The sequence below is a fragment of the Gastrolobium bilobum genome, unplaced genomic scaffold, assembly GCF_033153095.1.
Source record: "Gastrolobium bilobum isolate Gb01-03AN ecotype WA unplaced genomic scaffold, APGP_CSIRO_Gbil_v1 utg3900, whole genome shotgun sequence".
NCBI lineage: Eukaryota > Viridiplantae > Streptophyta > Magnoliopsida > Fabales > Fabaceae > Gastrolobium > Gastrolobium bilobum.
The window spans coordinates 108,281-122,637 of record NW_026897100.1 but is presented as its reverse complement, the minus strand read 5'-3'; the positions used below and the strand labels follow the sequence as shown (position 1 = coordinate 122,637).

Below are 14,357 nucleotides of genomic sequence, written 5' to 3'. Positions count from 1 at the left end.
TATAACTTTGTGTCATTTTAGATCGTAACTATTGATTTTTGTGAATCAACGGTTACAGTCTATTGGGTCAAACTTATTAATTAATTATATATTAATTCGCAATAAAACTCAATAAATTTTAATCGTTGATTAATGGAAATCAACAGTTTAGATCTAAAATGATACAAAGTTATATTCTTTAAAAAGACAATCATTTTTACCATATATATATAGGCGCGAGACAACTCTCTTTATAAAATTTTGGCAAAATAGTTTCGTAACTTTGGAAAAAGGATGCCTCCTCATATGTGATATGATTCCGAAAGATAAACCAGATGGTTTAAATAAAATGTTATTCTTGAACAAAAACTTGATATATTTATTGAAGAGAGATCCCATTCACATGCATATGGTGATATAGTAGTTAAAATCTCGATTTAAATTTATGCTTTTACGATTTTACTATTTTTCTTAATCAAAACGATTTCATCAAAATTTTAAACATTTTTATGTTTTTATGATTTTTTATGATTTTTTTTACATTAGAATTTTACGTGTTACAATTTTTTATCCTCCTTCAGATTTTAGATAAAATTTCAATTTTAACTATCATGAGCGTGCATCCGGTAGGAATACATACATACATACATATATATATATATATATATAAGTACATCTCAAACAACTAAAGCCTACTCCACTAAAGAAGACCTTTCATTATGGATTCACCCCAATCAAAATTACGTGGATGAATGCCTGGTTAGTAAGAAAAGAAACGATATGATTGAGAAGAGAAAATGAACATGGAATGACATTTTGGTAGAATTTTTAAGAAGTGTATGATATATTTGGTATCTAAATTGTTTTTTTTTTTTTAATATTCTGATTGATTTATCGTTTCGCGACTAATCCAATTCGGGGCAGATTTCAAGATTAAAACTTTAATCTCTTCCCAAAAATGATACAAAGAAGGATTAAAGATATCACATATGATTTTACCTCCACCTTTTCAGTTTCCCGCTATCTAAATTGTTAAGTTGTATATATAAATATCTGATAGTTATTAAATAATTTTTAATACAATTTTTGCTCTCTATTCTTTCCTCTTTAAATTTTTTTGGTCAATTGGGTTATGAAGCCTTACTATTCTAGGGATCATATATCGAGGAAATTCTTTAATTCGACTTACTTTTAATTGCGGGGTTCAAATTCAAATAATGGATTTCCATCCATCTATAGGTTCAGATCGGAAAACATGGAGACAATCATAGAAGTGAAACATGTTCTTCAAAAAAAAAATAAAAAAAAAATCATAGGAGTAAAACCTTCTTTACTAAATTATTATTTTAGTCCATCTAAATTATTCAGGATTTCTTTTTGGTCGCGAATCTTTTTATTTTTTTGGGTAAAAGTCTCACTTAAGTAGTTCCTTGATTTATTAACATGTTATGGCGTGCAGTCATTGGATATTTCAACTGTTAAACTTTTGCAATTTTTCTTGAAAGTAGATTAATTTGTTATGTAATTTTTTTTTTTTTTTAAATTCAATTATGAAAGTTCAAACTTATGATCTTATATAGACTATTTGTCTTTGATCCCCTAGACCAATCCTAATGATTTTATGTAACTATTTTTTATGTAAATGTTGCGTATTTTTTTTAAAATGACAATTTCTTTATTTGTGAGTCTTGGCATTCATAGTTTTGTTTTACTTTTTTAAGTCCTATCCATATATTTTTTAAATATAAAACCTATCCATAATAGATTATGAAGTAAAATGATTTTGATAAAAAATAAAAAGATCATTTCAAATATTTGTACATTTATAATATAATTACAAAAAAAATTATGTTTAAAGAATGTAATTATAATATTACAAATTCTTAAAATACCCGTAACTTACCAATTTTTTTTTTTTTTTTTGGGTAAGCACTTACCAATTTATTTTCCACATTTTAACAAATATGTGCTGTATCTATATATAAATTCATAGCTAAACTAATTTGGGACAAAAGGGTGAAGTATGAGGTAAAAGGGCTAAGGATATATTAATATTTCTAGAATAAAAGACGTGGCAACAAAAATCACAGAGAGTTCAACATAGCAAATCAATACATATAGAAAATTGGCAAAGAAAAACAATGACACCTAGTTCATAATTTTTCCCCATGTTGTTGGTCTACTTCCCCTAATTACTGTAGGGGTTTTATAATTCTTGTTCAACATGAGAATTGAAATTTTTCTATACGCCCTTCAATTTCTGTGCTGACGTAAGTCCTACACGTAATTTTTTCTAATATATGATTCTCACATATTTTTTTGTCTCTACGACATGAGATTTTAATTCTCATGTAACTTGAGAATTATAAAACCCTTACTATAAAGTCAAAATTGACTAATGAGGGCCTACATCATGCAAACGTGCGGTGCAGCTCACTTCCCACTTCAGAAATGCTGGCAACGCAAATGCTGCTTTGTGCATCTGCAGAAAGAAACATAAGATATTACTTGTGTGTAGGAATTATCAATGAAAGAAATTCTAATGTGATTTGATTCATGTGAAACAATAATAAGACCTTACTAGCATGAATAGCAGCAACACTCATATTAGGGGAGGATTTGGTCCATAGCAATAACATTAAAAACAGAACAGTATTGACAAACCAGCGAATAATACCATTCATGAGAAAAACACAAAACAAAAAGCCACACGCTCTTGCTATTCACTAAAGGCCAAAAATTTAGTCATTGATTTTGCAGAAGAGAAAAGATCATTCAGATCAGCAAAGCAAATATGTGAGTAGAAGCAACACATATCTTTGGACCATATATTTTACCTGTGAGTTATAGAACCTAAGTTCTCTTCTATGCTTAGCAGCACCTTCCACTTTTTCAATAGGGTTGATGGGGTTTACAAAATCGACAGGTGGCCCCTCTGTTGAGCATAGAATAAAACCTATCACACCGCTGCATGACAAGGAAGGAAGAGGACAAAGGAGATGTAATCACTCATTATTAAAGAAAAATCAAAATGTAAAACATGTTTCTTTTAAGGATTCGCTTTTTCTGCGTTACTGCATATAACTTATCTGCAATAAGCCCAATACAACGTCATTTTGGGATGAAAATTATGGTGTTTTTGTAATTTAAATTTATTTCAAGATTATTATAATCTTTATAATTATAATTTTCTAATCTTTCAATTCCAAAATGACGTCGTTTTGGAAGTAAATGCAGATAACTTATCTGCTGTTCTTCTAAATAAAACATGGTCCCTCTGAAATTTTTATAATAAAATTTTAAGAGTAACATGAAATGAACTTAAAAGTAGAAGAGAATACCGTCTTGCCAGCAAATTGGAAAAGTACCTTGGATATGTTGGAACACTTGCCCATGCATAACGTACTGAACCACTGAATGTTTCTTGACAAATGGAGATCATATCCTGAATAAGGTGCGTATGAAGCCACATACTTTCTGCCATATTACACAGTACTCCACCAGGCCTTAACGCCTTAGCTATTGTCTTAAAAAATGGCTTCTCCACAAGTTCCTGAGCAGGACCTAAAGTAACAAAGAGATCCTGTGAGTGTTTGGAAATAATGACCAACAAATGAAGATTCTCAAGCATTTTAATCCTCTAAATTTAATATATTAGTTTAATTATCTTATCTTAGTTGATGAATTAGAGAAATATTTTAGCTTTTACTATAGGAAACTATACTTTTGATGAAATCCAAAGCAGAATTGGTCGCAATGTAGATAGTCAATCATTATATCATGCAACAATTTACAAAAGTTCAGAAAAACCTCATCTAGTTAAGCAATGTTAAAACAAGAAAAAGCACACTTCACCTCAAAGCACTAGCCTACATCACATATCCAGCCATTTATTTTCCATTTCTTACCTTTTTTAAAATAAACTTCCATTTCTTACAATTTAATTACATGTCCAGTGTTCAGCATAATTTTTTTCAATGACAAGCATGCCTTAACGAATATGATAAATTATTATAAAATGTAATAACATACCCACAGGATCTGAGGAATCAACAATTATGGCATCATACTTCCCTTCAGGAGCACATTGAAGAAAGTCAATAGCTGCAAAAATTTGGTGTGAAGAAACAACATTAGATGTTAAAATAACTTTGCAGTTTCCAATCGCGAAAATGTCATTGAAATGGAAACTCAAACATTGATACTAGCATATAACAGAAATGGATACCATCACCAACATGCAGATGTACTCGAGGATCTTCAAATCCAACAGCCAACTCTGGAAAAAACTTCCTAGAAACCTAATGAATAAATGTCAATTAGTTTTTTGTTCAATCAAATCAGTTATATCCATCATTAAAATTTACCTTAACTTACATCAATAACCATCTCATCTATCTCACAAATATCAACATGATTCACGGAACTGTGGCGGCATACTTCCCTTAGAACACCACCATCTCCACCACCAACAACTAAAACCTGGATCAACAACATAAAAATCATTTAGCAGATGGATAAAATAGAAAGAGGGAGGGGGGAGGGGATAAAAGAGAACAGAATCATACAAGTGAGGATTGAGGAATAAATTCAATCAACGTCCAAGTTTCAATATGTGCAAAAAACTTTTCCTCCTTACACATTTAAGGAGCAATGCAAATCAGAACTGATACGAAGATGTCTATATCAATTTGATTGCACTGACAGAAATATAATAAAAGAAAATAAGAAGAAGCAACATTTAAACTGCTAAATAAAAAAAGTACATATCTAACTTGTGCAATATCATTTCCCCTAAGTGATAAGAAACTGTATTTTGAGAATTTACACTGAAGTTACTAGTATTAAGAGATAATATTTTCCCCTCAGATTATTTTTTTTCTCCCTCCTCTCTCCCCCTTGTTTCTTGAAGAAATGGAAAAGAATAATCCTAGGCTCCTGGCTAAAGGTATTTGACACAGGATCTCAAGCACAGGGAAGATTCAAGAGAGAGAGAAAATATCTGTGAGATCTCTCAATGTGAGAGAAATTGATAGAATGAATATTAAATTATAAAGACTATACAAAAGTCTATTTATAGTATATTAGAAAGGAAACTAAACTAGGCTAACTAATTCAGTTACAGACTCAAAACAAACTGAACAGAATTGAAAACTAACTTAACAATTACTAATCCATATATCTTTCCAGAAAAAATAATAATGTGACATAAAGCTCACCAATGAAGTAAAACCTACTTCTGGATTCCTACGTTCATTATGATGCACCCGAGTTAACTGACTAGGATTGAGTTTTTCTATAGTTTAGGGTTTTTCAATAATTGTTAATTATTTCCCCTTTTGTTATTTTTAGATTATGTTTGAGTGTGCATTATTTATCTCCTTTGATTGCGTATGATTATAATTATTTACTTTTTTGTTATTTTATTTTGTCTATTTAAGGCTTGGAAAACTCTATTATTATGAAGTTGTTTTTGGTTAAATAAAACCAAGAAAAAAGAATAGTGTTTTCTCACAATCCTTGTGTTCGTTCTTTTTTTTGTTTAGCCAATTGGTTACTGCTTCGGCATTATTTGGTAATCAGAACTCTGGTTGTCACATAAATGGCTGAACAGAACAATGGTGGTCGAGGTCAAGTTTGAGTTCGTGGACAACGGGGTCAAGGCGATGGCGGCGGTAGAGGGCGTGGTAACACCCTTAACGGCGACGACGAACGACCACACATCTACGCTCAAGACGCCATAATTGTAGTTGCAATGGCCGCTGCAATGGTAGAACAAGATAGACTAATTCAAGAGTTCGAATAATTGCTTGCCCTAACACAGTTGGACGAGTCAGATAAAAGAAGGGAGTCTGAAAGATCATCTCATGTAGAGGAAATGAGCGAAAACCCATTATGGAACCAAGAGAGACAAGGACGAAGTCAACCTGGCGATAAATTCTTTTTTTCTAATATTGGGCTGAAGATTGAGATCTCAGAATTCGAGGGAACCACTCATCTAGATGAGTTTATCGACGGGTTACACACTGTCGAAAGGGGTCTTTGACATTAGATACTTGACAGAAGACCAGAAGGTCCCGATCTGACTGATGCACCTGAGCTGACTGACTAAAAAAGTGTGCATCATCCTCCCCCGCTAGGAAAAAATTCGCCCTCGAATCTGCTTCGTCTTCATTGATATCAATTTCTTCAGGTGGTAATCGAGGTGGCAACTCTTCTGGTACAATATCACCAAATTCCCTAATTAAGATTAGGACTTGTGAATGCAATTCTTTGATATGCTTGATATGTTCATCTGCATTCGTATTAAACTGCTTGGGAACTAGAAGTATTGCGAGTTCTAAGGAAGTAAGTGGACAAAACCCATAAACTATTGCAAAAGGACTATTGCCTGCAGTTTGGTTCAATGATCGCATCTGTGATCCATCATAGGAAAATTCTGTCTGATGTAACAGCAAGTCCCATTCCACCTGACGATCTCCAATTAAACTTCTACTAAAAGCTAAATCTTTATCTCCATGGAGCATGAGGTTGTTATGCCTGTTGTCCCCAAATTCGTAATACTGCTTGCAAACTAAAGACTTCTTAAATGAAGGATCATTTCGCATGATATCTTTGGGTAGAACTTCCTCTTTGTCAGAGATATTAGAATTTCTAATAACTGACTTTCCACCGAAATCACTACAAGAGATTTCTTCCACCTCTAGATTCTCGTCGTCTTGCTCCCAATTATACTTATCACAGATCAGGAACTCGTCATAAACTGGAGATGCTAAAGACCTTTTCAACGGTGTGTAACCCGTCGATAAACTCATTTGGATGAGTGGTACACTCGAATTCCGGGATCTCAATCTTCAGCCCAATATTAGCAAAAAAGGATTTATCGCCAGGTTGACTTCGTACGTGTCGCTCCTGGTTCCATAATGGGTTTTCGCTCCTTTCCTCTACATAAAATGATCTTTCAGACTTTCTTCCTTCATCTGACTCGTCCAACAATGTTAGGGCAAACAGTTGTTCGAGCTCCTGAATTCGTCTATTTTGTTCTACCATTGCAGCGGCCATTGCAGCTACAATTATGACGTCTCGCACGTAGATGTGTGGTCATCCGTCGTCGCCGTTAAGGGTGTTACCACGCCCTCTACCGCCGCTGTCGCCTTGACCCCGTTTTCCACGAGCTCGAGCTCGACCGCCATTGTTCTGCTCAGCCATTTATGTGACAACCAGAGCTCTGATTACCAAATAATGCCGAAGCAGTAACCAATTGGCTAAAGAGAAAGAAGAACGAATACAAGGATTGCGAGAAAATAGTATTTCTTTTTTCTTAATTTTATTTAACCAAAAACAACCTTATAATAATATGGTTCTCCAAGCCTTAAATAAGCAAAATAAAATAACAAAAAAGTAAATAACTATAATCATGCGCAATCAAAGGAGATAACGCACAATCAACGCACACTCAAACATAATCTAAAAATATCAAAAAGGGAAATAATTAACAAGCGAAATATAGTTCTTCTGTCGCTGCAGATGGAAAAAAATGCAGCAACACTTATTTTTATCAGGATACACGTCCGAATCCTGATGTGTTTTTTTTTTTTTTTTAGGTCAGGATACGACCTCGTATTCTAGTGTTAATAATTTGCTGCAACTTTTCTCATCAGCAGCGAAAGGAGAAGCGACGAACCCAATTAACAATTATGATAAAACCCTAAACTATGAATAAATTATAGAAATGCCCAATCCAGGTCAGTCACCTTGGTGCATCACATTACCATTATGACTTCAGAACCTACATGGATTATTACATCAAAGTTGACATATCAACTTCAGCTATACATGAAGTTCAAAACATAATTAATCTACATATCCTTAAATAAAAGAGTTATATAACTTGTTAACATACACCTCACAGCACAAAGTTAGAAAACACTAGTCACAGACTTATCACTCCAAAGACAATAGCTTAGGTAGGAAACAATATAATTAACTGCAATATTGCAATTCCTCAGACTAAAACATTCAATTAACATTGCCGCCAAAATACTAAAGATTGTTCCAACATGGCATCATTGGCATTTTTGGCATATGATCCTAAATTAAATTATTTCCACAGCTTGTTAAATTAAATTATTATCATATGCTGCACAACAACAAAGAGAAAGAAGTTCTACTATTCATTTAAGAGTTGGTCCCATCAAAATATAGACAAATTCATAAGGAAATCACAAGGTGAAGTTATAGGAATATAGAAAAAATGTAGAAGGAAATCAAAAGGTATAGTTATAGAAAGGAAATTTAGTTATGTCTAGAAGTTCTGATTATCTTTTCTTTTGGTGATTAGAGGGAGCAGGGGTTCTTGCCAAGACCTGCATAAGGTCAATAACTGTGCCAATGCAACAATTAGCAGAAACAAAATCTTTCAATATTGCTTGTCAAGAGAAATGGAACAACCATGCAAGCCAATATTCTTTGCCATGCTGCAACTTGTGCAATCAATAGTACAAAAACTTGCAATTTTATATTCAGAAACAAATAAGATAAGTTGAAATCCAATAAAATAATAGTTAAATGTAAAAGAATACGTTGTGTATTGATCTGTGTCAGGGAGTTACAATATATAGAGACCCTAATGGGCTTAAGTGTAAGGCCCAAACCTAATCCAAACATAATCCTAATACAGTCAGACTATTTACGGATAAGACAGAATCCAATCATATCTAATCAAATCTAATCATATCATATCTAATATTCTAACACTCCCCCTCAAGCTGGTGCGTATATATTATGAGCACCAAGCTTGTTACAAATGTATTCAACCCGAGGACCTCTAAGAGCTTTAGTGAAAACATCTGCTAGTTGATTAGACGAGTTGACAAAAGCTGTCTTGATTTCTCCTGACTGAATCTTTTCCCGAATGAAGTGACAATCAATCTCTATATGTTTGGTCCTCTCATGAAAAACAGGATTAGAGGATATATGTAGCGCAGCTTGATTATCACAGATGAGTGTCATGGGTTGTTTCTGTTCACAAAGATGAAGCTCATGAATCAACTGCTTTAACCAGATCAACTCACAGGTAGTATTTGCCATTGCACGATACTCAGCTTCTGCACTAGATCGGGAAATAGGTTGTTTCTTGCTTTTCCATGAGATTAAGTTTCCTCCGAAGAAGACACAATAACCAGAAGTAGAGCGTCTGTCCGAGGGTGATCCTGCCCAATCGGCATCTGAGTAACCACAAATTTATGTATTTCCCTGATCCGAATACAACAAACCTTTTCCTGGTGCTCCTTTGATGTATCGGAGGATCCTCACAGCAGCATCCCAATGTGAACCACAAGGGAAATCAAGGAACTGACTGGCCATACTGACAGCGAAAGAAATATCTGGCCTAGTCACAGTAAGATAATTGAGCTTCCCAATTAGCCTCCGATAACGTCCAGGATCAGATAACGGCTCCCCTTGTCCGGGTAATAACTTGACATTAGGATCCATAGGTGTATCAACTGGTTTACTCCCCAACATACCAGTTTCTTCTAGGATATCCAAGGCATATTTCCTTTGACAGATAGAAATGCCCTGTCTTGATTGCGCCACCTCAATTCCCAAGAAGTAACGCAGCTTCCCAAGGTCCTTTGTTTGAAATGTACTAAACAAATGCTGTTTTAACTGACGAATTCCGTCTTGATCACTTCCGGTGAGAATGATGTCGTCAACATAGACTAACAAATAGATACACTTATCAGGAGATGTAATCCTATAAAACACAGAATGGTCAACTTTACTGCGGATTAAGCCAAACGCCTGAACAGCAGAACTGAAGCGACTGAACCATGCTCGAGGAGACTGCTTGAGACCATATAAGGATTTCCGAAGACGACACACCTTTCTAGACTCCCCCTGAGCAACAAAACCAGGTGGTTGCTCCATGTAAACTTCTTCTTGTAAATCACCATGAAGAAAGGCATTTTTGATGTCAAGTTGAAGGAGTGGTCAGTGACGAACAGCAGCAAGGGCAAGAAAGAGGCGGACTGACGCCATCTTAGCGACCGGAGAAAATGTATCGCTATAATCAGGGCCAAAGATTTGAGTAAAACCCTTGGCAACTAAACGTGCCTTGAGACGATCAATATGGCCATCAGGTCCAACTTTCACAGTAAAAACCCAGCGACAACCAACTATAGACTTCTCTGGAGGAGCAGAAACAAGGTCCCAAGTGCCATTGGAATGAAGTGCAGTCATCTCATCAAGCATTGCTTGGCGCCACCCTGGATGGGAAAGTGCTTCACCTGTGGTCTTAGGAATAGAAATAGAAGAAAGACTAGAAATAAAGGTGAAATGAGGTGAAGAAAGACGGTCATAACTCAAAAAAGTATAAAGAGGATAAGGGTTACGAGTAGTACGTGTACCTTTTCTTTGAGCAATGGGAAGAGTCTCTGATGAAGGATCCGGAGGGGAAGAAGCAACAGCAGTGGGCGATGAGTCAGCAAGAGTCGAGTCGACAGGAGGCACAGTTTTGCGACGCTGATAGGTGAGAAGTGGACGGTCCTCAGGTATAGAAGCAATAGGTTGCTCATCTGGAATAGAAGCACCTGCAGCTGGCAAAGACAAGTCAAGAAAAGGGACAGGAAGTACATGATCAACCTGTGACATCTGAGATGGGATAGAATTAAAGGGTTGTTGATCAAGAAAAGTGACATCAGCGGAAACTAAGTAACGCTTAAGGTCGGGAGAATAACAACGATAACCCTTTTGAAGACGAGAATAACCAAGAAAGATACACTGAAAGGCTTTGGATGTTAACTTATCCTTACCAGGAGTGAGATCATGAACAAAACAAGTACAACCAAAGACATGTGGAGTTAGAGGATAAAGAGGAACATCTGGAAGCAATAGATTATGAGGAATGTCATTGTGGAGCACAGATGAAGGCATGCGATTGATGAGAAAACAAGAGATGAGTACAGCATCTGCCCAGAAGTGAAGAGGAACCTGCATATGAATAAGAAGGGTACGGGCAGTTTCAATGAGATGTCTGTTTTTACGTTCAGCCACCCCATTTTGTTGTGGAGTGTGAGGACAAGTAGTTTGATGTAAAGTACCTTGTGTGGCCAAGAAATTAGAAAAATCAATAGAAACATATTCCTTAGCATTATCACTACGTAGAATACGAATAGAAACACCAAATTGAGTATGGATCTCAGTAGAAAACTTTTTATAAATGGAAAATAACTCAGAACGATTTTTCATTAAATAGGTCCAAGTGCAACGGGAAAAATCATCAATAAAGGTAACGAAATACCGAAAACCTAAGACAGGCAAGGTACGACTTGGACCCCAGATATCTGAATGAACAAGAGAGAAAGGGGCATCAGCTCGTTTATTGACTTGACTGGCAAAAGAGGAGCGTATATGCTTCCCTTGTTGACATGACACACAATCTAAAGACTAAAGACCGGACAAAAGAGGAACCATTTTCTGCAACTTTGAAAGACTTGGATGACCAAGGCGACTGTGGATAAGTTGTGGAGATTCTGTGAGAGAGTATGCTACTGAAGGACGAGGCACATCCAGATAATAAAGCCCCCGTGACTCACGACCCACTCCAATCATTTTCCCCGTACCCGGATCCTGCACAGAAACATAATGGTTAGAGAAAGTAATGGTGCAAGTGAGGGAGTGGATCAACTTACTAATAGAAATTAAGTTATAAGGGATGCCAGGAATGTAATAGACAGATGTCAGGGCCAAGGTAGAGGTCGGACGAGCTTGTCCAATCCCACGAACTGGGGCTTTGGTTCCATCCGCAAGGGTAAAAGACGGTAAATGATCAGAATAAGTAAGAGATGTAAAGAGTCCCTTATTACCACATAGATGATCGGTAGCACCGGAGTCAAATATCCAAGTGCCAAGTGATGTAGAATGAGAAACACAAGCAACGGGATTACCAGTATAAGGCTGAGACTGAGGAGAAGCCTTCCTGATAGGGGTTTGGAGTGCAGCACAGTCCGAACCTGAACCAAATGATGCTTTGTCTGACTGAGCTATATTTGCAACAATAGAAGGAGAGTTAACCTCCGAGAGATCAGGAGATGCTGCTGCCATTTAAAGATAAAATATAAAAGCCGTAAACGAAGGCAAACGATATCCAATCAAGAAGAACCACGCGTCTAAGGTCAGACCCACAGAGAAACAATCACAGATCCAGAAAGGGGAGGAGAAGGCGAGCTTCTCTGTCCAAGACCGGCCGGAAAAAGCCGCCGGAATAGTGCTCACGCGCCGGCAGAAGGTGGCGCGTGAAGCCCACGCGCAGTGAAGACAGGTGGCGCGTGACGGCGCGTGGGAGATGCGTTGCTGACCGGACCACCACAGACCTGGTCGCCGGGAAGAGAGGGTCCTGATCGCGTGAAGTTTGGTCGGAAAAGTCGCCGGAAAAAGTCTCCGGTTGCCTGAACAGTGATTCTGACGGCGGGCGGTGGTTCCGGTGGCCGTCGGAGGTGCTGACGCGTTTGGAAAAATCACTCAGAGGCTGTTTACAGCCCTAGAAGGCTTGCCGGAAGGACGCACGGCAAGAAAGAGGACTCCTAAGCAGTGGGCTTAGGTTTTTAAAGCAAAAAACAAGGTTTCTGAGCGGAAGCGAGGGTTCCTAGAACGAAAGAGCTCTGATACCAAGTTAAATGTAAAAGAATACGTTGTGTATTGATCTGTGTCAGGGAGTTACAATATATAGAGACCCTAATGGGCTTAAGTGTAAGGCCCAAACCTAATCCAAACCTAATCCTAATACAGTCAGAATACAGTCAGACTATTTACGGATAAGACAGAATCCAATCATATCTAATCAAATCTAATCATATCATATATAATATTCTAACAATAATCATCAGATCAAATGACATTACTGTTTTGGGGGACAGAATTGAACAAAGCGGGAGATGAGCTATCATTTCCTGATAAGCACATTCATCCTTATCGGTCAACTGAACAATCCCATCAAGTACAAGCACTTTCCCATATGCTGATGACTGCAAAAACAAAAAGATTCGAATTAATCAATTATAGGAGGAATCTCTAGAACCATTTAAGAGGAAGATGCCAAACCTCAAAAACCAAGACCTCTTGGAACTCAGATTTTTCTTTGTACAAGATTTTTTCTACTTTGATCGAATGCGCTTCTCCTAATGATAGAGGTCAAATCCATCAGCAGTAACAATACACAAAAAATGCAGACTCAGCAATTAACAGTGTTTATAAATGATTGTAAAACGGGGATGGTGGATGAGCATGATTTGATGTTGAGTCAAGAAGGAAGAAAAATGAAAAAATCACTCCTCAAATCCCGACTAAGAGAATAGGGACGAAGACAATCCTTGTACACAACCAAGACTTTTTAGTAGCAAAGAAACAACTTAAGCAAAAGAAAATTATTATTATTTTCATGATATTACTTGTTAGAGAAAGGGGTGTTTCTCTAAAAGGTTTAATAAAAACATCAAACATTAAGGTCAGCCTCCTTAGCCAAAAGTAATTTCCAACTATTCAATCTCATACTTGGATTTCATATTCCCATTCAACCTTCTCTACAAAGGCTCAATGGTCACTTTAGAAAAGATTTGTAAATTTGGTTATCAAACATCAGAAAAAAAAAAAAAAAAAAACTTCTCTCCTCAAGTACCCTAGGAATAGCAAATAAACAAGATCAAGTATTATACAGATGGACGAGTAAACCCCACCTGGCCACATTGGATTGTTGAAAAAAAGACCTTTCCCTGTAATAGAGAATACAAAGAGAAACAGAGCAATGAGTAACAGAATTTTGTGGAGGGGTTACCAAGAATTCAGAAATTAAATAGCAGATTATGACCATGACATTCTGAGAACCATCCAGATACAACAGTGGAATGGCACTTTGCCTCATCCTCAGGAGCTGAAGCATTGGCTTTCAAACAACAAGAAGGAATTTCCTTCTCTACACTATTCCCATTACTTTCCTTCCCAACCTTAGTCTTCTGGCATTCCAAATCTCTTCCTTTACCACCCTTCATGAATTATCTTTCCTCTGTATAGTGATGAATATAACTAACTATCAAAAACAATTTAGCAATGATAATCAGATATTCAGAACACCTAGACCAAAACCTAAATTCAGAAGATATATATCCTAGCAGTTACAAATCACATATACGTTAAAAATCTTTCACATTTGTACTAAAAAAAAAAAACAATCTTTCACATTTAAATTACAAGCAACAGAATCTCCATTTATATGTATCCAAAAAAAAAAAAAGAATCTCCATTTATAAGCAAATCCCGTATTTCAATATTTAAAGCTGAAAAAGATTGACTTTCTTTTTATTTTATTTATTTGATTGTATAAA

The 14,357-nt window shown here is 36.2% G+C and overlaps 1 protein-coding gene across 2 annotated transcripts; it reads right to left on the bottom strand.

Moving 5' to 3' along the window:
* Positions 1-2,167: 2,167 nt before the first annotated feature.
* On the bottom strand, positions 2,168-14,024 carry LOC133304157 (spermine synthase-like). 2 transcript variants are annotated; one of them, XM_061504133.1, is made up of 10 exons: positions 13,844-14,024; positions 13,713-13,748; positions 13,081-13,157; positions 12,882-13,004; positions 4,357-4,461; positions 4,208-4,280; positions 4,012-4,083; positions 3,348-3,543; positions 2,817-2,946; positions 2,168-2,461 (listed from the first exon to the last, which is right to left on the bottom strand). In XM_061504133.1, the coding sequence occupies exons 1-10, from the start codon at positions 14,022-14,024 to the stop codon at positions 2,375-2,377; spliced, it is 1,080 nt and encodes a 359-aa protein (XP_061360117.1). In that variant the 3' UTR covers positions 2,168-2,374. The 2 variants fall into 2 exon arrangements, with proteins under 2 accessions (XP_061360117.1, XP_061360118.1); XM_061504134.1 differs by having other exon boundaries at positions 13,713-13,742.
* Between the last annotated feature and the right edge of the window lie 333 nt (positions 14,025-14,357).

Bases quoted from the DNA above. Each gene is read 5' to 3' on its own strand.
- LOC133304157 (XM_061504133.1), bottom strand. From the start codon at position 14,024: ATGAAGGGTGGTAAAGGAAGAGATTTGGAATGCCAGAAGACTAAGGTT. The intron at 4,084-4,207 runs GTATCCATTTCT...AAATTTTTGCAG, and splicing joins ACATCTGCATGTTGGTGATG to CTATTGACTTTCTTCAATGT. The intron at 2,947-3,347 runs GTACTTTTCCAA...CTTGTCATGCAG, and splicing joins AGTGTTCCAACATATCCAAG to CGGTGTGATAGGTTTTATTC.